At 37.4% G+C, this 23,048-nt stretch overlaps 2 protein-coding genes and 1 non-coding gene across 13 annotated transcripts in view; 2 read left to right on the top strand and 1 right to left on the bottom strand.

Moving 5' to 3' along the window:
* ASCC3 (activating signal cointegrator 1 complex subunit 3) overlaps positions 1-20,830 on the bottom strand; it is a 335,679-nt gene extending 314,849 nt beyond the window's left edge. For 4 of the 7 annotated variants that reach the window (XM_077902962.1, XM_077902966.1, XM_077902969.1 and 1 more), the window contains exons 1-3: positions 20,557-20,830; positions 3,023-3,153; positions 416-566 (exon numbers count right to left, since the gene is read on the bottom strand). In XM_077902962.1, coding sequence (XP_077759088.1) covers positions 416-566; positions 3,023-3,112 — 241 coding nt within the window. In that variant the 5' untranslated portion in view covers positions 3,113-3,153; positions 20,557-20,830. Of the gene's footprint in view, positions 1-415; positions 567-3,022; positions 3,154-20,031; positions 20,443-20,556 lie in introns of those variants that run through there. The other 3 variants (XM_077902963.1, XM_077902965.1, XM_077902964.1) reach the window with 3 other exon arrangements.
* LOC144317937 (small nucleolar RNA SNORA38) lies at positions 16,266-16,396 on the top strand. Its single transcript, XR_013383815.1, has one exon. It is a non-coding gene; the product is annotated as a small nucleolar RNA SNORA38 (small nucleolar RNA).
* Positions 20,831-20,907: 77 nt separating the features above from the next.
* GRIK2 (glutamate ionotropic receptor kainate type subunit 2) overlaps positions 20,908-23,048 on the top strand; it is a 1,064,497-nt gene continuing 1,062,356 nt past the window's right edge. For all 5 annotated transcript variants that reach the window (XM_077902956.1, XM_077902954.1, XM_077902958.1 and 2 more), the window contains exon 1: positions 20,908-21,345. The gene's annotated coding sequence lies outside the window, so the exon portion shown is untranslated. The remainder of the gene's footprint in view (positions 21,346-23,048) is intronic.

The raw sequence follows: 23,048 nt of genomic DNA, 5'->3' as shown, positions 1-23,048 counted from the left end.
ATAATTCCCATCAAATATAATCAACTGATGCGGGTATCAGTGTTCAACAGGAATTCCAAAGTTTGGCTACAGTGCTACGCATCACTATGTGTTAGTGGGCCTCTTTAAGAAATTGAGTTACATGGCTTTTAAATTCCCTCAAGCTATATTAGAATTTTCACTGACACCTTATTTCAAACATAATAGTGGTTTTCAAACTCTAAATTGCTAGGAATCTCTCATATTTGACTGTATAATGATTACTAATTTTATTCTGTTTCTCTGACTCTATCCTGAGCTCACAGATAGATAAGATTATCTTCCCTAATTATAAATTAGGAAACTTGAGCCTCTCCCTATATAGTATACAGTTTAAAAGGATTCCATTTTTGAACCTTAGTGGTTCTATAAAACAAAATAAAACAAAAAACTATACCTATTTGTTTTGCAGCCTGCAATATATCATTTAAGTCTTCATTTACACTTTGTATCTCACTCTTCTCCAGTTTTTCATTCAAAAATGTTACTATCTTCTTCCACGTCACATCCAAATCTAGAATTTGTTCATGAAGTTTAGACCGCTTCACCTGAAACAGCATAATACAGAGACAATGGTTAAAGATTTCCTAAAAGCCATCACATACTACATATATTTTGCATTACATTATACAACTTGGCACTATCCACAAAAATTCAAAATTGCTTTTTAACTAAGCTCCCAGAAGAGCTTTACCTAAATGTGATTTTAAAAATTCTTGTCCTGGGACGCCTGGGTGGCTCAGTGGTTGAGCACTGGCCTTTGGCTCAGATCATGATCCTGGGGACCTGGAATCAAGACCCATATAGGGCTCCCTGCAGGGAGCCTGCTTCTCCCTCTGCCTATGTCTCTGCCTCTCTCTCTGTGTGTCTGTCATGAATAAATAAATAAAATCTCTAAAAAAATAAAATAAAAATCTTGCCTGTGTAAAGGATATGTTTAATAAAAACTTTGTTTTTTATAGTTTTAATCACAATGAATACTCATTATGCAATTATTTTCATACAGCAAAGGAAAAAGGAAAAAGTCCAACATCCGGGGTGCCTGGCTGGCTCAGTAGGTAGAATATGTGACTCTTGATCTTGGGGTCCTAAGTTTGAGCCTCACTGGATATAGAGATTGCTATAATAAATAAACTTTTAAAAATTGCCAAAAATTGAATTAAATTATTTCAATGGGTCATAGCTACAGAAAGGTTCAACTTTGAACTCTTTTGTATTGTTGGATATATCCCAAGATAAAAAGTTACATTAAAAAGAGGTTCATTAGAAGGTGCCTGGGAGACTCAGTCAATTAAGCATCCAAATCTTGGTTTCAGCTGAGGTCATGGTCTCAGGGTTGTGAGATTGAGCCCCACTCTTGCCTCCATGTTGGGCTACATGCTGGGCTAGGCTCTGCCCTGGGCAAGGAGCCTGCTTAAGATTCTTTTCTTTTTTTAAAAGATTTATTTATTTATTTGAGAGAGAGAAAGGGAGAGAGACAGAATGAGCAGAAGGGCCAGAAGGAGAAAGAATCTCAAGGAGACTCTGTTCTAGCTGCAGAGCCCAACAAGGCACAGAATCCCAGGACCATGAGATCATGACCTGAACCAAAACCAAGAGTTGGATGCTTAACAGACTGTGCCACCCAGGCACCCCTGCATCCTTCTCCTCTCCCGTGCTTGCTCTCTCTCTCTCTCTCTCTCTCTCTCGAAAAAACAAAAAAAAAACCAACAACAAAAGAGAGGAAAAAAAAAATCAAATGAGGTTCATTAGATCTGCCACCTTCTTTCTCAGGAAAAAAAAAAAAATGAAGTGTTTAAAAGCCTTTAAGAATAAATGAAAGAACATGGAATAAGCATGTAGTCCTTACACATTTTCAAATTTTAAAATTTCTTGTGGGCACCTGGGTGGCTTAGTCTGTTAAGTGTCCGCCTCCAGCTCAGGTCATGATCTCATGGGATGGAGCCCAAAATCAGGCTCTCTGCTCAATGGAGAGATTGCTTTTCTCTCTGCCTCTGCCTACCACTCTGCCTACGTGTACACTCATTCTCTGTCAAGTAAATTTAAAAATCTTAAAAAAAAATAAAATAAAATAAAAAAAAATAAAATAATAAAATCTGTGAAATCTCTAATGTAAAAGTAACTTGTAAAAGGGGCCTTGGTTAGGTGAGGAGAAAAAAACAATTCAAGTTTAAGATAGTAATATTAATTAACTATATAGACTATACCTTTGATTGTCATGGAAGTGCAAATCAGCTCCCATTGTAAAGAAGATCAACTGTTTACTATAGTATAACTGTATCACTATTAGAGGAAAAAAATCTATCTGAAGGCTGTTAACAAATCTCAATCTTTAAGGGAAGGTATTAATTGTAAAACTGCATAAGGACTATAAGCAATAAAAAAAAATTCCAACCTACTAGAAAACAACATCAATATTCTAGAATAGAGTCAGTTAAAAAGTCATCAATCGTGACTGCTGTTTTTTAAAAAAAACAACACAGGATCAGTTCCTTCATATATATATTATATAGCTCACATGTTCATATCTATCTATAATTTATATACCTTTGGCCTATAAAGTACACAACCAATTATAAGGACCAGAAAGAAGTCAATTATGAGACCAGCTACTGATTTTAAGATTTAATATTTATACTTTCCATGTTATGGTAAAGACATTATTTCTTTCCATCTTATAAAAATTTTACCAGAGACTATAAACTTATCAGATGATCCAGAATTAAATCACTAGATTAAATTACAAAATTAACTGTAAAAGATATATTAGAAACAAAAATTAACAAAGAATTCACTATCATAGTTGTGAGTATTCTCTTTGACAATACTGTCACAGGTGCTTAAGGTAAGTATTCTCATGAGAAACATCATTACCCATTCCCCTTCTTGGTACAATAGCAAACAAGATAACACTTACCATTTTAAGCCCACAGAACCTAAAAAAAGAATGTCAATTATCTACTCACATTCTACATTTATAATGTTTTCCATCTAAAAAGTTTACCTTTAAATCAGCCACTTCTTCATTGTAATTATCTTGCTTGGTGACATTTGAAAAGGAGCGCAAAGCTCCTGTGAGACGAGGTAAAGCCATCTATTATTCAGTCAGTGATCCATACAAGGAGAAACCTGAAACTGAAACAAAACAATATGATATTTATCTGTTGGGAGAAGGCTGGAGAAGTAATCAAACTCAACAAATTGACTCATACAAGAGAAAAGAAAAACCAATTAGTTAAAAAGCAATTTGCCACCAACGTTGAAAAATTCTCCTGACACGCTTTTTACCTATGAAGTTTTTTAATAATCACACTGGCTATGGCTGAACTGAAGAAAGGAAAAAAAGAAACACAAAACACTTGTTTGTGGGTACTACTATAACATCCCTGCAAAATGAGTTTTACAGATTCCCAATGACAGGTCTCTAATACTGTATTACCATTGCCAGTCACACTGAAAGAGATGAAAGCACTTTCCCATCTTTTCTCAAATTTTGTTTTATGTTCACTGATTTCATCTCACATTATCCCTTGCTTTCAGAATCTCACTGGCTTTTTCTCTTCTTGAAGTATCAAGCATGTTTCCATCTAAATGCATTTGCATTAATAGTTCTTGCTGTTTGAAATGCTCTTCTGATGTTCATATAGCTGACTCTTTTGACACAAGATACCTCCTCAGATGGGGCTTTCTTGACTATTCAATCTAAGACAGAACAGCTACTCAGTTACTGTCTCTCAAAGAACAAAATTTCAATTCTCCTTATAATAATTAATTTTTGGCATTTTCTTATTCATTTATCTGTTGTATCGCTCTACAAAGAGAAAGCTTCCTGACAAAAAAAAAGACTTTTATTTCACTGATCTGTCCTGGCAAATAGAACAGTCTGGGAATATTTTGGGTACTCGATAATTACTTGGTAAGTAATTAAAAAAAAGAAAAATGGAGAAAAGGAAATAATGGAAACAGGGAGACTGAAGAACAGAAGGGGAAAAAAAATTAAAGCAGCCGGGGAAAGGGAGAACTCCCAAGAAAAGAAAGAAGTCAGATGATCTGATCTAGATTCCTTGTTTACACGATGACAACTAAACAACTAAACCTTCTGGCAAACAAACTATGAGGTGAGTCTTTATGAAAACACTGTTGGAGGGTCAGCTGGATTAAGACTGCTTATTATAAACTATAATCTACAGGTTTATAAGACATGGCTCCTTAGAGAATGTCACAAAAGGTATATAAGTCTCTAGGACAGTTTTCAGGGATGATTTTGCCTCACACGGAACATTTGGCGAAATCTGGTGATATTTTGAGGTATCATAACTGGAAAGTGGGGGGTATGCTGGCTTCTGGTAGATAGAGGCCAGTGATGCTGCTAAACATCCTATAATACACAGGACAGTCTCCCCACAACAAAGAATTATCTAGCCGAAGATGTAAGTAGTGCAGGGCTTATGAAATCATACTCCAGAGTCTGAAATAGAGGTGTTTTATAACCCAAACATTTCCTACACTGTGAAATGTCTCACAAACCACAATTAAGAGACCTAATTGATTATTCTGGGCCAAAGAGCATGTGTCCAACATGGGAAGGAAAGCACCAGGAAGACCATATAGAATATTTCAGAACATGCCTGGATTCTGCTCTTCTTCTTCATTATATCCTTGAAGTTATCAGAAAGTTTAATACTTGGAAAAATCTGAATCCTATATTAGAATAATTATATATAAAATAACTGAAACGTTTAATAAAAATAAGAGAATTAAAAAATAATGAATAATAATAAAATAGGAAATGACCAGGGAAATTTGAAAACATAACTTTTAGAAATAAAAACATTTATTTATTAAATTTAAAAACAATCTAATGGATGGATTAAAGAATAGATTAGATGTAACTAAAGAGAAAAGTAGTGACCTGGAATAAAGATCTAAAGAAATAACCCAATATGCTGTCACAAATAATCAAAGTAAAGATTAAGAAGAACAAAGAGGAAGAAGTTCAAATATATCAATCCTCACAATAAGTGTAAATGAATTAAACTTAACATTTATAAGATCAACAGAATTACTAAACAGCAATCAAGTGAATATTAAAACTATACCTAAAACTCCAGAAGAAAGTTGTAAGTCCATCACTGAAATGAAAGCTCAATATTTGATTACTGAAAGGTCAAATCTACACTCTATCTCTATTCAGTAAAGTTATATAGGGGACCTGAGCAGTGAAACTAATAAGTTTAATGAACATATACAGAAATCTATACCTAATTATTAGAAAATACATATTCTTCACAAGTACATTTATAAAACTTCAATGAAATAGTCTGTGTATCTTAGGCTATAAAGCAAGTTTCAACAAATTTCAAAGAGTAGTAAGTACCATACAGATCAGAGGTCAACAAACTTTTCCTGCAGAAAGAGTAAATATTTTAGACTTAGGAGGTCATGTTCAGTCTTTGTCACATAGTTTGGGGTTGTTTTTGCTTTTGTCTTAAACAACACCAGGTGACCAAGTTAGTGTGTTGACCCCTGATACAGGTTCTGTTTACTGAGCAAAATACAATTAGATTAGAAATCAAAACACAAAGATAAAGTAAAAAAAAACACAAATGACTGCACTGCATATCAATATGGAAATGGTAGGAAAATGGCTGGGGAAAAAAAACATTTGATCACATCAAAGAATTTTAATCAGAAAAGTAAGATGACCCAATTTGCAAATAAACACCCTAGCCAGTTGACTTTAAATTTCAACTACTCATTGGGAGTGAATTTAGGAGAGCATTTCTAGGAACAAAATGATTCAGGGAATCATATCTGGATTTTTCTAACATGGGCTAAAAACTGTCCAAGCATTTGGAAAAAGAAATGAAAGCAATAGTCAATAAACAGTACAAAACAGAGATTCTTGAATCAATCTATATCAGTCACCTACCTAAAACTAAGCCCCTGACACTCTACTCCTCACCCCCAATTTTGACTCAATGGATCAGATGGCCCTGAGATGGGGCATAAGAATTTTACATTTCCAACAAGTTCAGGTCAAGGACCACACTGAGAATGACTGTCTTAGGGATATTACCTTTTATTCTTAAATCACCATTCAATTTTATCTCAGATCAATAGTTACCAAGGAGTTTCCTCCTACTAAGAATTCAGTGACCTGAGTTTAGGTGCACAATCTGCTCTCCTGGGAGCCTTTCTCAACCAGATCTGTGAGACAATTAAGTCTCAACTGAAAGTGACTTGAGTGACTTTTTTCTCAATTGTCCCAAGGATGGAACATGGTTACTATTATCCACCAGGAAAGGTAAGGCACACAACAATGCCTTAGGGCACTGGTATTTAAAACCCTAATCTAGGGATCCCTGGGTGGCGCAGCGATTTAGCGCCTGCCTTTGGCCCAGGGCGCAATCCTGGAGACCCGGGATCGAATCCCACGTCGGGCTCCCGGTGCATGAAGCCTGCTTCTCCCTCTGCCTGTGTCTCTGCCTCTCTCTCTCTCTCTGTGTGACTATCATAAATAAATTAAAAAAAAAAATCGTAATCTAGATTAAGAGACTGTAAAGATAGGCATTCTATTTATAATGATTGACATTTCCCAGAAGCCTTTAAAGGTCTTCACAGTAAACTGAATATATTCTGCCTCAGAACCTGCCTTTTACCACCTAAGTTAGTGCTTTCAAAATACATCATAATAAGAGACATATGATACATAGAATATTCTGCCTCAGGCATGCTTTATGAATAAAAAGGGGATTTATGACCACTACTTCTCTTATTTTTACATATTCAACTGAATCCCCTGTCCTTCTCTAAAAAGAGCAGGGCGAAAGAATAAAAATGGATGAAGCCTAATTCACAAACCTAACAAATCCTAACAAACAAGATAATATACCCAATCTCTAAGAATAGATCAAACAGCAGGGCCTGGTAATGAGGCCATACTGTTGCTACATAATATACTAATAGGAAACTAAAACTCCTTGCAGTCTCATCAAAATGATCAATATTAATTATACTTGTCAAGAATATAAACTAACACATACTACTTGATTTTTTTTTTTTTGTTTGTTTTTGTTTTACCTGTTTTCTTCCTCAGGTCAAATGTTAACACTAAAAATGTAATAGCTCATTTGCTCATGATCATCTGTATAATCTGTATATCATTTATTCACAAATATTTGAGTTTCTCCTATTTGCCAAGAACTATGTTAGACATTAGGCATTAGTAAGACTTACAGAACTCTGTTCTTCCAGACTCACTGTACTTTGTTTGTACCAGGTAAAAAGATTACTAACACTTAATGGTATCTAAAATATATAAAGTCAGGGGCACCGGTGGTCCAGTGGTTGAGCATCTGCCTCTGGCTCAGGTGAATCCCGGGGTCCTGGGATGGAGTCCCATGTCAGGCTCCCTGCAGGGAACCTGCTTCTCCCTCTGCCTGTGTCTCTGCCTCTCTTTTTCTAAGTCTCTCGTGAATAAATAAATCTTAAAAAAATAAATAAACAAAACTCTCCCTAAGAGACATACACATATATAAATATTTTGTACTTCATTTCATAAGCCACATGAATGCCATGAAACATATCCACATGAACCTCTAAAAACCTCTTAAGATCAGACAGTAGAGGACCAAGAACAGAGTCCTAACAATGAGATCAGCAAAGACTTGTCATATGAAGAAAGTGTTACTATAAGAGAACAGAATATTTCAAATGCTGTTACAGAGCCCACAGTACTTGGTCATTCTCAGGTCTTAGATGACTTTAGCACACATAGTTTCAAAAACACTGGGGGAGAAGGCAAATTTCATTGGTTTAAAGGATAAATGAAGGGGAAACAATGAGGAAATAAAATGGATACAAGCTAATTTTTCAAGAAACCTGGCCAAGAAGAAAAGAAAAAGGACAAGAAATAGGAAAATACATTGGGTCAAGAGTTTTTGAAATATAGGAGAGAGTTGAGCACAATTCCATAACCAGGAAAGAGCCAGTAGAGAGGGTAATGCTGAATAATCAGAAGGCTATGACTAAGGGAATAGAGTCCCTGGGAATACCAGCAAGAATGAGAATAAAAGCATGAAGTAGAGATTTAAGACATGCTAGAAGGAAGAGCAGGGAGGGATGGATATGTCAAAGTGCAGATATGTTTCTAACATTGTGAAGCAGAAAGTGAATGGGGAGAGAGAAAGGTAGTGAAAGGGAATTCCACTAAAAAAGACACTTACTTTGAGGTCTGCTGGAAGTATTCAAAAGACGAGAAAAAAGTTTTGAAGACAGAGGCAAAAGTTTGACCTTACCAACAGTAAGATGGGAAATTAATTAACAAATTATTACACAATTTTTCAAGTAGCAATGAATATTCAGTTTATACTGGAAAACACAAATTTGGAGTAGCAACAATCTGGCAAAGGAAAAAAGATTGTTATGATCCAGGGTTAAGGTTTTATAACATAGGGACAGTAGGAGGACAATGGAGTCTAAATGATGAGAATAATTAAATTCTGGATTTTAAATCCAAACAAAAGGAAAAAACATTCAAGTTGGAGGTCTTAAAGACACATCGTAACGTTCATGGTTAAAGTTTAGTTTTATAAGATGACAGTGAATACACATTAAGATAAACTGTCCTGGAGTGCCTAGGTGGCTCAGTAGTTGAATATTTCTTCAGCTCAGGTTGTGATCCCGGGGTCCTGGGATCGAATATGAATAATTAAAATCTTAAAAAAAAAAAAAAAGATAAACTGTCTTATGTAGAAGTTGTTACCTCGGTAATTTTTATTCCATATTGAATATGACCTACACTAAATGGCAAATGAATAAATGAAAAAATCCTAAAATAATAAGTATTAACACCTTAGCATATAATTTATAAATGACTAAAACCCAAAAGACTATTTTTATTGGCCAGAAGAACTACCTGTGATTATCTGAATGAATCTTCAGAATGTTGATTAGACATATGTACAGATAAAAAAGAAAGGTCTTGAAGAAGTTAATTGCCCTTTTAAACATTCAAATAGGGAAGAAAAAAATATGATTTTTTAGAAAATAGATTTCAAAATAGATTTCCCTTTGTGAAATGTTATTAACCAACAATCAGTGGGCTAAAATTCTAGTACAAATTATTCCAAAATATCACATAGTAAGTCTTAAGATCCTTCATATTTCAAATCTGTTTCTAAATTCTAAAAAGGGCCTGTTTGACAGTAACTTTAGGAAAATATAGTTACTGTAGTTTCCATTATAAACAAATAACAAAACCTCCAAAACAGCCAAACTCTATTTCCTAATGAAGATAAAGCCAGCAATTAGCTGTTGGCAATCATGGATACTAGAAAATTACCAGGGTGGGGGAAAGGGGGGTGGGTTGTCAAAGGTCAAAGTGATATAATGTAGGAAAGGGATGATAAAAACACTCAAATGATGGGAGGAGGCTGTGAATAGAGTAAAAATTAGAATTTAAAATTTCAATATTTAGAATTATATGCGCAAAAATCAGATCTTGAAAAAGAAACTGGAATATTTACATTTTACTTCTAAAAAGTGAGTTAACACAGTCAAGATCAGAATTTAGAAAATATCAGCCTTCATAGACATATTACAATATAGTCCTGTATTATGCCATTTCAAAAAGGGGTAATTTTTCGCAGTAATTTCTAATTTGTACATCATTGCCATCAATTAGTTAATAAGGTAGAGTCACATCATAGACACATTCACTTATTTGAATCAACCAAATAAAACAGGCCAAATAAAAGATATAGACAAACAAAAACAGCAACACTGGAAATTTTGGCACTATTTCATATACTGTATGTTTGTTCCAGAGTGAATGAGGAATAAGCAAAGAAAAATGATGCTCCCTTCATGTCTGAATCACCATATGCATCTCAAACTGTGAGCATCCTGCTACATTGCATGACTCCAGTGTTTAAAACTATGCTCCCATTTAAAAAAAAAAAAAAGATATACAGGGCATCTGGATGGCAGGTAGGTTGAGTGTCAGACTCTTAATTTGGCTCAGGTCATGACTTCACAGTTGTGAGATCAAGCCCCCCAGTCAGGCTCCTTGCTTAACATGGAGTCTACTTGAGATTCTCTCTCTCCCTCTGCCCCTCCCCCAACATGAGTGCACTCTCTCACTCTCTCAAAATAAATAAAATCTTTTAAGTATATATTTTTGTGTGAATATCTGTATTTATATGTATTTTTGTACACACACACAAACACATACATCATGGCCATTAAATAAAAGCCAAGGCGAAGGCAGACAATCACTGATGCACCCAGGTGTCCCTCTTTTTCTTTCTTTCTTTTTTTTTTTTTTTTTAAGATTTTATTTATTTATTTGAGAGTGAGAGAGAGGGTGCAACACAAGTGAGGAAGAGAGGAAGTGCTTAGCAGGGAGTCCAACACAGAGTTTGATTCCAGGACCCTGAGAACATGACTTGAGCTGAAGACAGATGCTTAACTGATTGAGCAACCCAGGTGCCCCTATCCTAACTCATTCTGAAGCAAGAAACAACTGCTCTTCAACAGTTTCCAATCAAATTAGAAATCATGGAGAACAGTGAAAGTAAAGGAAATATAAAAAATATATATACACTTTTTATATAAGTCAACATATATATAATGGTTTATTAAAAATGATATTTATATAAGGTTCATACTCTCTAATTTACCTCCCCCAACTAATTACTTACTTATATGAACCCAGGTTTCCCACTCTAGGAAGAATGGACCTAGTTAGGCTCATAACTATAAACCAAAGTCTTTATATTATAAGAGACCCCTATAATTATATTAATTTTACTTTTTAAGGATAAAGAAAAGCTTTTCTTTAAATGCCCTTGAAAAAAACAAGTGTCCAGAAAAACGTATCAGCAGCAGTCATGAACAAGAAGAATATAGTCAGAAAGCATTTCACAAAGACTAAACAAGTTCACATATTACTCCAGAAAACACATACAACAGATACACGACACACTAGGAGTGCTTAACTCTCTTGACACCGGTCCAGGTGAAAAGGTCCTGGGTCAGATTACCTGAGAAAAGCAGAATTCTCATTCCACCCCAAACTATGGGCTTCTAGAAGACAAATGCAAAGAATTTCTGTCTGTCCCTTAATAAAACCTAAATTCACCAAATCAAAACTCTAGTGATTCTCTAGCCTTAGCTGTTTAGAGAAAAGGGTTTTTCTGACCTTACACTTGCTCCTGTGTGTTACAGCTGTATGGAGCACTATTACATTTTCCAATATGAGTTTTTTTTTTGGAAATCCAACTCAAGCTTTTACACCCAAACAACTAGGATTATCCACTCTGAATCCAAAAAATATTAATCAAAGGGTATGATCTTAACTTATTGTTTTGTGCACAGTAAAGGAAATTCTTAAATAGCCCTAACACTGACATATAAAAGACGTTAGCACACACTCACTACCCCTCTTTCTCAAGTAGAGAAAAACACTAATTTCAGGACTCAAATTAATTTATATGATAAACAAAAAAATATAAAAACAGAAAAGTCAGTTACTAACTCACTAGGCATTATGAATGCCTTTCTATGTACAAATACACAAAGAGTAAAAATTTTATGATTTTACTACACTGCATTTAATATATACGCTTTATTTAATCTTTCTGAAAAAAACATATCCCAGTGACCATTATTTAACACTCAGGTCTGAATTGTTTATTTCAATATTTATGAATAAAAACTTTACTACTGATAAAAAACCAGAGCACTCTCTTTTGCTTTGCTGTGATATCAATTAGAAATATGCCCTGACAAAGTCCATGAGAATGTTTTCTCTGTACTTTGTTCTGAGTTGAGCCATCACTTCCTTATAAGACTTCATTCTAAGCTACTCAGAGCTTCCTAAACTGAGAAAAACTGTTTGAAAGAGTCAGGCCTATTAGTTCTCATTCTTCCCAATATTCTAATTTCTAGGCCATTTTTTTTAGCAATAAATTATATTTTTTAAAATTGAGAGGAAAAACAGGTTTTGACAATGATATCCCCTACCTTTTTAAAACCTAATTGCTGAAAGAAACACCATGCTTAAAAAAGCATTACAAACTTATTTTTAAAATTCATTTTCTCTAATGTTTTAAAAATTATAGCATGTAACCTTAAATTTTTAAATACTAATGTGGTCATTTCTCTAAAAATTCCCGGTTAAGAATTTTTAGTGAAGATATTAGGAAAATCATAATATCTGTTGGCTTTTTTAATAAAAGTGACATCTGTGTAGGTTGAACTATGTCTTCCAATGTTTTATAAAAATTCCCATCTAAATATAGACAATAAATTAATTACTAGATGTTGCTTTCTGATCATAAATGTACTTTTTAAAAAAACTATCTGTACTTAAGTTATCAAATTTAAGCACTCTTTTCCATATTAGTGACTTCAAAATAGGTGAACACACCAGTCATCATACTTTAAGTTTTCTCTTCACCAAGTTAATCAGTTCCATTTCTTCACATCAACCCCCTCATTATGTCTTGGTTATATCCTGTAAATTGCAGTATTTTTTAAAAGAGAAAGATCTGAAGCATATAAGGCAAAAATTTAAACTTGTTAAATCTGCATAACAAGTATATTAGCATTTGTTAATTTATTTTCTGAAATTTCCCATATTCTTGAAATATTCCATAATTAAAAGTTTTAATTAAGTTTCAATAAATACAGAAGGCTAAGAAGAGAGATAATAGTTTTAAAGCATCAAACTGAATGTCAAATCGTATGTTCTGAAAATACTATCTGTAAATTCTTTTTTTTTTAATATTTTATTTATTTATTCATGAAAGACACAGAGAGAGAGAGGCAGAGACACAAGGCAGAGGGAGAAGCAGGCTCTATTCAGGGAGCCCGACGTGGGACTCATCCGGGGTTTGGGGCTCGATCTGGGATATCCAGGATCACACCCTGGGCTGAAGGCGGCGCTAAACCGCTGCGCCACCCTGGCTGCCCTTATCTGTAAATTCTAAGGTTAATGAGACTGAACATTTGAACACTGAGCATCTGGGTACTTGTTTAATGTTCCCACACATATTATGCATCAATGCCATTAAAGGGAATAGATAATAATAGGTGACCAAATTTTTGAAATAGGTACCAGTCTTTTTAAAAGGTTAAAGGGAAAAAAAATGAATACAAAGTAAAAGATTAGATAAGCCCATCATAGCAGCACACCTTAAGAGACTATTTGTAAAGACTTGAAAAACACCAGGTCCCCAGGGTCAAAAAGTAACTTCAAGATGGTAATCTAACCAAGGAAGACTTTAACCTAATCAGTTTTCAAAATATCTGAAAAAGAACCAAAGTGTTCTTTATCCCACTTTTTATTCAGCACCAATAAAAAATATACAGCATTTGGTGAAAACTTTTTATTCATTCATTAATTCGTTCAAGAAAAATGTACTCAATAGGTATATGTGATAAAACTGCTCAAGTGAGGGACGCCTGGGTGGCTCAGCGGTGGAGCATCTGCCTTTGGCTCAGGGTATGATCCTGGAGTCCCTGCTTCTCCCTCTGCCTGTGTCTCTGCCTCTCTCTATGTCTCTCATGAATATATAAATAAAATATTTTAAAAAATTGCTGAAGTGAAATTGTTCCCTCTCTCCTTATTACTAATATTTTCTTTTCTACTGATCATCTCCAAAGCCTAAAAATACAGTATAGGAGCTCCCATACTTAAAAACCTCCACTGATTTCATAGACCTCTTAATTAACACCCTACTTTTCAGCTTATCTACAAAGAAATTCCATTCCAATCAGACTTTTAGCTCCACTGTTTCACCACAAGAGCTATTAGTATCACAAATAATCCCCACATTGCCAAATTCAATGTTAATTCTCAGTTCTTGTTTAATTCCGGTTTTTGACCTAGCCCTTGTAGAGACAGTTGCCTCACTTTGCATCTAGAACACCAATATCTCTTTGTTTTTTTTTTTTTTTTTTATCCAACAATACTGGCACTTTTTTCTCCCATTGGTTCCTCCTTATCCTCCCCTATCCTTTAAGCATTGCTGTGTCCCAAGAGAGATCAAGACCTGCTCTCCAGCTACACTTGTTCCTTAGGTGATCTCATTCAGTCTCAAGTCTTTATGTATTATTTATATGCTAATTCCTAATTCTTAACTTACACATCCTGTACATCACTCCTATACTCCAGATTTGTATACACATCTCCACTTGTATGTCTAATAGGTCAACTCAAGCTTAGAAATATCAAAATTGCTCTCCCACTGCAAATCTCCTCCCATGGTCTACCTCACTTAAGTGATCACAACTCCATTCTGCCTGTTGGCTCAGGCCAAAGAAACTTGGGAGTTATGCTTTACTCATCAGCAAACTCTCCCAACTCTACCTTCAAAATATTTTCAGAATCTGACCTCTTCTCACTATCACCCTTTCTTCCCTGGTGATTATTACAATCCCCTATCTAGTCTCCCAATTTTCATCCTTACTTTCTAACAATCTAGTTTCCACACATAAACAAGAATGATTCTTTCCCCAAAGAGGTAACATTTGTGGCTCCTTCTCTGCTCAAAATCCTTCAACGGTTTCCCATATCTCTGAGTAAACTTCAAAAGACTTAAAAGAACTTAACTTTCTCTTACATTTTGATGTGATCTCCTGTAACTCTCCTCCTGTTATATTGGGACATCCATATTGGCCTTCTTTCCACTGATGTGGATACAGATCTCTGCACAAACACTTTTCTCCCACATGCCACATAGGTAGCTCTTTCATTTCCTCAGGTCTCTGCTCAAATATCTCTTTACCAGAGAAGCCTTCTCTGATCACCCTATCTAAAATGGCACCCCCTTTCTTGGTCCTTCTCTTCCATCCAATCACTTTACTTCATGGCATTTATCACATGACACACGTTTCCTGTGTTTTCATCAGCTTCATCAAACAGAATATGAGCCCCATGAAGGTGAGAATTTTGCTTTGTTCATTAAAGTATCCACATTATCTAAAATACTGTTTGGGGCATAGCAGGTTCTCAGTAAGTACCTGTGTAATGGCCAGATGGATGGACTGACAGGAAGGATGGCCAAAGTGGCCATAAAAAAGGGCCAGTATTTACAGATCTGAATACACACACATATGTGTGCACACAAAAACATATATATATAAAATAAATTTTTTTACATCATCTTCAAGACCTCAAAAATATTTTCCCACATAAGTTAATTTAATCATTAATTTATTTTAGTCTTGAATAAGAGATATTTTACAAACTAGTAAATTTTCTCAAATACAAAAATAAAAACCTAATGTGATTTATTCAACTCATGATGTCACTCTTCTCAAAGAACTCAATAACTTATACATGCAGAAATTTAATTTTAAAATTAATATTTAAGCACTTTCTAAATATCAGGCTAATAGAAAACAAAAAGCAATGATAAAAGCTGACAGTAGCTAGAAAGCCTAGGCTAGGAGTGGGCTCAGAAGGAAATCCATAACAGAAGAATGTAGGAACAGCTTTCAGTCACCTGGTATTTCTTAACTAACATTTTTATTATATTCAATAAATACCAAGTGAATAGCTCTGAAAAACTAGAGCTGTATCAATCATTTTACAAACTCCCTAACAGCTCTAATTTCTTCCCAAGCTAATAGACAAAATCAGTAACTTAGGACACCAACTTTTTCGCTTTTTAAATCAATGACAAGGCCTCTACTTTGCTTACTTCAGACTGACCAGACAGCATTCACGGGTATTAGTATTTTTCCTTGCTTCAAATCAATTCACTGAACAGTCTCACAAAGCCAGCAATTAATCTGTGATTCTTTTCAAAAGTGATCTTTAAGTTATTTCTGTTTCCCCATTCGCAGAGTACAGACAGTGCTAATATTTTGCAAAGTTTCCTTCACTCCTTCAAGAATGCTCAGAAAGACCATTTAGCAAGCCCCGTTGGTGTTGAAAGTACTGCCTAAATCAGGTCTAATTTAGAAAATGCATGCACACTGGGAAAAGATGCACTGAAATTATTTTTTTTTTTTGCAAACTGAGTATCATCTTCATATTAAGTTCTTATAAATCATTTATGTAGTGTTTTAGAATTAAGTTTTTTAAATCAAGATGAAGGTATACTTATCTCTGCTGATGTTTAAGAGCAGATTTTAACATTTTTATAGTGTTTCATCTGAGTGGCCTTTTGGGCATTTTACTGACTTTCAAGAAAGTACATAAAGAAATATTTCTAAAAAGACAAATAGAACCCTCCAACAACAGGTGTGTCTGTGTGGTTTTGTCTTTGGACACATAAGAATTAGAGGCAAAGAAACATGGATTTGGAGATGTCTGGGGCCAGCCTTCTCACTGTAGGCTCAAGATCAACATTCAAAATAGGAAAAAAAAAAAAAAAAAAAAGAGGAAAAGAAAAAAAAGGAAAATTGTCTCATTAATAAGAATTTCCTCTCTTGGAATGGAATATGTTTTCCTTTATCAAAATCACATGCAATGTGTCTTAGCGACACACAATTAAATAACTTGCTAGTCACTGACTTAATTTCAAAATGACCTAGCAAGTCTCTAAAAATGCTAGAAAACTGGGGCAACTGAGTGGCACAGTCAGTAAAGATCTGACTCTTGGTTTTGGCTCAGGTCAGGATCTCAGAGTTGTGAGATGGAGGCCCGCCCACTTTGGGCTCTGTGATAAGCGAAGAGTGGGCTTGGGATTCTCTCTCTCTCGCTTTCCCTCCTTCCTACACACGCACAGGCATGCACACTCTCTAAAATAAACAAATCTTTAAAAAAATAAATAAAAATAAAAATGCTGGGAAACATTAGCAACTGCCTGACTACCCATAATTCTGAGACTAAATCCCTCCCTTCTTTTGAAGTTCTGCTTTAATAGAACAGAATTAAAAATTAAGAGGCTTTTGAATTATATGGTTAGAGTAAAAGTTCTCCAATATGAATTGATTGCATTGGGATCACTGGCATTTCTAGCATTTCTAGACATTCTAGACGTTTCTAGACACCATGCCCAGAAATTTTGACTCAGTACACCTGAAAACCTTTGGTTTAATTATTAAGTAAGTAGGTATGAACTTTCTCTCCTTCAAATATAAGTATTTCAGGACGCCTAGGTGGCTCAGCGGTTTAGCGTCTGCCTTTGACTCAGGGCGTGATCCTGGAGGCCAAGGATGGAGTCCCACATGGGGCTCCCTGCATGGAGCCTGCTTCTCCCTCTGCCTGTGTCCCTGCCTCTCTGTGTCTCTCATGAATAAATAAATAAAATCTTAAAAATATATATAAGTATTTCTCAACAATGATCTTATTAAAACATATCCTGACAATGCTTACTGCTACCTGTAAATTTATTACATGTTAATAGCTTTTTAAATTATGTACTTCTTCCAAATTCCACCCTTATTTTTCATTCAGTTCAAGCCTTTGATAATGAATGAACTTCCTACAAATTCTCTTTGAAGAGTGAATCACAAAAGTAAAAGAAGATAAACCCAAAATTCCCAAATCAGAAAGATAAAATGAGACTCTATCTTAATTTACTCCCCAAGAGTTAGTCTGTTCAAATAACAATGAAAAGCAAGATAACATAGTTGAAAGTAAAATAAAAATAAGGAGAACTGAGTTCAGATGTCCCATTTTTGTTGATAAGAAGTCAGCTAACTTCTCTGGATATCAACTTTCTGATCCATAAAATAAAGCAGGATTTCAAAATGATTTTCTACACCCCCTTCAGGTTGAATGATCTGATTAAATCAGAATATTCAAAGATGGATTAAATTGCATTAAATCTGAGTAACAGAGTTTCAGAAATAAGACAATTTGTAAAGCAGATTATCATAGCAAACAGCAGAAAAATGAAACTGACCAAACAGTGAACATTCTCAAACATACTTGCTCATCTACATGCAAAAATGGAGGACTTAAATGAGATGGTGTATGCTAAATGAATGAACATTTATATAGGGTTGTCTACTATAAGCAAGGCATTATACTAGGCAAAAAGATGTAATAAATAAGTATCTACTTTAAAAAAAACTATGTATGAGATAGACACATAATGCCTATCTTCTTCTTACAATTACTAAATACATAAGATACCTTATTCTTTACGCTTTGGTAATTATGCATTTTTTCTTTCCATAAATGTTTGTGTTTGTTAAAATTTCAACTTCAGACAGATATCTTCTCAAAGTTGAAAACTGCCACATTATATCAAGATATACTTTGCACTGAAAGAGCTTATGCTAACTACCTCCCCAGAGAGGTACTATGAGGCAAAAAGTTTACTTGTCAATGAGTACCATACATATTTCTGATGATATGCTTTGTGCATATAATTATTGTGAATTACAAGTTATTAACACATAGAGATCCAATGAGACCAATGTAAAAACTGGAAAAATAGTCTTTTTCAGGTAGAAACTGACTTCTGATTGTGAATTTTTTAGTTAAGGGTACTTTGCAAAAAGAAATATAATTATTCCTAGGGCTCCTGGGTGGCTCAGTCAGTTAAGTGGCCAACTCTTGATTTCGGCTCAGGTCATGACCCCAGGGTCATGAGATCCAGTCACATGCACTGGCCTTCCCACTCGGTGGGGGGTGGGCTTGAGACTCTCTCTTCCTCTGCCTCTGCCTCTACCTCTGCCACCACTCACACAAACTCCCTCTCTCCTTCTGTCAAAAAAATAAATCTTAAAAAAAAATATTTTTAACTGGCAAAACACTGGCATCGTATACTTTCTTTTTTTTTTTTTTTTTCCCAAAGATTTTATTTATTTATTCATGAGAGACTTAGAGACAGAGAGAGAGAGAGGCAAAGTCAAAGGCAGAGGCAGAAGCAGGCCTCAAGCAGGGAGCCCGACGCCGGACTCGGCCCGGGTCTCCAGGATCAGGCCCAGGGCTGAAGGCGGCGCTAAACCGCTGAGCCACCCGGGCTGCCTCGTATATTTTCTTTTTGATCAAAGGCAAAATCAAGTCATGCTGTTCAAGTAAAATAATCTACTCCTCTTTATTATTTTTTTTAAAGATTTTCATTTATTTATTCATGAGAGGCACAGAGAGAGAGAATGAGAGAGAGAGGCAGAGACACAGGAGGAGGGAGAAGCAGGCTCCATGCAGGAAGCCCGACGCGAGACTGGATCCCGGGATCCTGGGATCACGCCCTGGGCCGCAGGCAGGCGCTCAACCGCTGAGCCACCCGGGCTGCCCAATCTATTCCTCTTTAGAGGCCACTTACGTATAAACATTGACAATAACTTATCCTCGTGAAAAGTCACACTTTGGTTCACTAGAAATCCACGACAGGAAGAGGAACCCTTCAGTCAAGGTTCTCTGGAAAGAGGATATGAGACTACAGAAAGTTCCACAAGCACAGACACTGTCTCTCTCTTGATTTCCTAGGCCTAGCACAGTGCCCTGCACATAGGAAGACATGAATGAATGAAATGATTTAAAAAAAAAAAAAAATCGTTCAGCAGGGATCAAGAAGGCTAAGCCATGAAAAATTAATTCATTCAAGTAAGATTATTTAGCCTACACTTAACTGGCATCTCTAACGAGCATTTTTTCTCATGCGAGACTATTATTATAGCCATCATTAAAAGATGTGCGAACAGAAGCGAAGTCCGGCGTAGAATCAAAAGCTGAATTCTTCTCACAACACTTTGAAAATGGGAGAGAGAGGGGAAAAAAAAAAAAAAAAGTATCTCTCTCCAAGAAACAAGAAATCTAGTGATAGAAATACCGGCTATTCAATCTAAGCTTACTTAGGGAAAGAACATACGATCCCTAGCTTGAGTGTACGTGTGACACCACTCATACCAAACTTTCAGCTAACACTGAAATCATGCTTCTTTTCCACCAGAGGTGAGCAAAATACACGAACACACTGCATTCAACAAATAAGGTAACTTATGATAAAAGGAAAAAAAAAAAAAAAAGTCTATTTAACACAGCTGCCCCCCCGTAACCCACCACACCTCCCTCACGTGTGCAACACATTTACTTACTTCGAAATGACATTCCAGACTCAGCGTTTACCAAACTCACCCACAATTCACCATGATCAACGCCCTAACCGGATTATTTACTTTTCGGTGTGGGGGTAAAAAAAAAAAAAAAAAAATACAAAGCAGGTCTTTTCCCCAAAATCTACGTGAAGAAAACGAGTAAGTAAGTTGCCACGGCTTTGTAACTGAAGAAAGCAACCCTCATGAAAGCAAATTGCCCACGCACGGGGAAGAGCAATCTCCCCATCTGGTCACGTCGGGGCCTAACTCCCAGGCTGATGTCTCGGATCGCCACCCCGACCTACAGATCCCAAGGGTGGGGACCAGACTGTCCGGAGACCACCCACAGGACGTCGGGCCCCAAGAGGGGTGACAGCCCGTGGCTCGCCCCCCGAAACCCGAGGGGGCCGTCGGGCCGCGTCGCCGCGTCGCCACCCCCGGAGCCCCCAGCCGCCCGCCGCCCGCCGCCCGCCACCTGCCCCGGGCCGCGCCGCCCCTCCTCCCCCTCCACATCCACCTCCTCACCTCTTGGCCCCGGCTCGCTCGCTTCCCATCACTCGGTCAGCTCCTACCTTGGCGTCCCCCTCTCTCTTTCGTTTTCATTTCTCCTTTCCACGCCGGGTGGGGAGCGAGCGGAGGGCAGAGCTGAAGACGCCAGTGGGCAGCCGCCCCGCTACGCCTTCCTCTGCACCCCACCCGAGCCCGCCAGGGTCGCCCGCAGCCACAGAGCGCAGCGCCCCGACCACCGTCCGGACCCACACGGCCGGCGAGGGGCGGGGCACGCGCGGGCCTACACGTCACCCGCCCGCCGCCGCGCCAACGTCAGCACGTCGGCTCCCTCGGCCCCGCCCCCCGCGCGCGCCGCCGCCCCGCCCCCCCGCCCGTAAAGCCGCCGAGAGGAGCCGGCGGGCGCGCGCGCGCTCCTGGGACTCGGCCGTCGGGTACCGCGTCGCGCTGCCGCCTCTAGTCACCGCCCGGAGAACCCTCCCTGCTGGTACTCGAGTGGACTGCATCTTATTCTCCGACCTTCTCCCTGAGGTGAAGACGGCTAATGATTCCCGTGAAAGGTGAAGGAGAGAAGCGAAGTAGGGAGCGTGAGGGACCGGGTCACCGTGATCTTCGTCGCCGGCCGGAGCGCCTGGCTCCTGGACCCTTGATGCAGTTAGTTCCCTGGTCCCCCGTCCGCTTGCCCTGAGCTCTCTCAGTTCTCAGCTCAGTTCTCTTCAGGTTTTCTCTGTCAGCAGGTGCTTGGGTCGGACGGTCCCCACCGAAAACAAAATACCTGAAGATTCTCCGGCTCATTTGAAAAGACAGGTAGACGATATTTTAAAAAAAATAATAATAATAACTGACCTCAAGAACTCCCTTGTGAACGTGTATACAAGAGTTCTAGACTAAACATCGGGCATGCAAAGATGGCATGACCTGACTGACGGTCGTGGCTCCCTCCGCTTCCATCCCCTTCCTCATAAGGAATGTGTCTGGATGCCTAGTGGAACTGTGTTTCATAGAAAGGCAGTCAGTGGTGATCCAGTTATGCTTTTCATTGGCTAAACCATAACTGGAGTTCGGTGTTTTAGATAGAGCACTTTATTTTTTTTATTCATATTTTTTAAGGTTTTACTTCTTTATTCATGAGAGACACAGAGAGAGAAGCAGAGACCTAAGTCAGAGGGAGAAGCAGGCTCCACGTGGGAAGCTTCATGTGGGACTTGATCCCAGGACCCTGGATCACACCCTGGGCCAAAGGTAGACGCTCAACCGCTGAGCCACCCAGGTGCCCTGAGATTGAGCACTTTATTACAAACTCAGAGAGGCTGGCATTATTTCAGAGGGGAGCAGATGATGAAGAGGACCCCAAAAGGTAATGCATAAAAAAAGTACTGATTGAACTTGGGAGGATTTTCACGGAAGAGAGAAAGCTACTGGATCATCTCCAAATAAAGACTAGTCCTGTGACTTTAGATTTGTTTCATGTGATCGCAAGAAATGCAGTTTTGAGAGAAACAGATTTCAGATCCTGAAAAGAAAATATTCTTCCAGCACTAGACAGAGAAGTTGTCTGCCTCAGGATGTATGGATGCCTCATTCACTGGATTTGACCTTATTTAATTTTTTAAGGTTTTATTTATTTATGAGAAACACAGAGAGAGGAGGGCGGCAGAGACACAGTCCGAGGGAGAAGCAGGCTCCATGCAGGGAGTCTGACGTGGGACTCGATCCAGGGTCTCCAGGATCAGGCACTAGACTGAAGGCGGCGCTAAACCGCTGAGCCCCCCTGGGCTGCCCGTGAAAGCTTAGTTGGTAGGCACTAGTTGCAGGGGAACCATACATCAAAAGAATTAATTCATGGTTTTATTAGTTATTCCCAACTTTGAGGTTGGATCAGTCCTAGACTTTAAAAAAAATTTACAGGTTAACTTGTGAGGCAAGACAAACGTATTAAAAGATAAATAATGAGAGGAAGCCACCTGATAATGAGAGCTACTAACAATAAGTGCTAGTAATTCACATAACAGATTATCACAGATCATCACAGTTCCAGAGACTTGAGGAAGAAGGAAACTGCAAATGAGCCCTGCCTAGCCGCATTTGGTAACTAACCAAATGCGGTTCTTTACCCTTGAAATATGGTAGATTCAAATGAAGACATGCAGTAAGTGCAAATTATACACCAGATTTTGAAACTTTGTGCCAAAAAAGTAAAATATCTTAATTAGTATATTGAGTACATATTGAAGTTTTAACATTTGTGTCAATATATTAAAAGTAATTTTACCTGTTTATTTTTTTAATGTGGCTACTTGAAAGTTTTAAATTACATAGGTGGCTTGCATCTTATTTCTATTGGACAGTCCTGACCGAGAGGGAAATACACTTCACTGAACTCTAAGAACTATCTTTGTCCTCTTTGTAATCCCTGGAGGGTTTTCGGAAATATTAGTGGGAAGAGTCTGATGACAGAATTCCTAATGAAGAGAAAGAAAACTGTCCAGAAAGTGCCATGAGCAGAGACA

This window comes from Canis aureus, chromosome 7, assembly GCF_053574225.1.
Source record: "Canis aureus isolate CA01 chromosome 7, VMU_Caureus_v.1.0, whole genome shotgun sequence".
Lineage (NCBI taxonomy): Eukaryota > Metazoa > Chordata > Mammalia > Carnivora > Canidae > Canis > Canis aureus.
The sequence above is the reverse complement of the archived record's forward strand: the minus strand, read 5'-3'. Positions and strand labels throughout refer to the sequence as shown.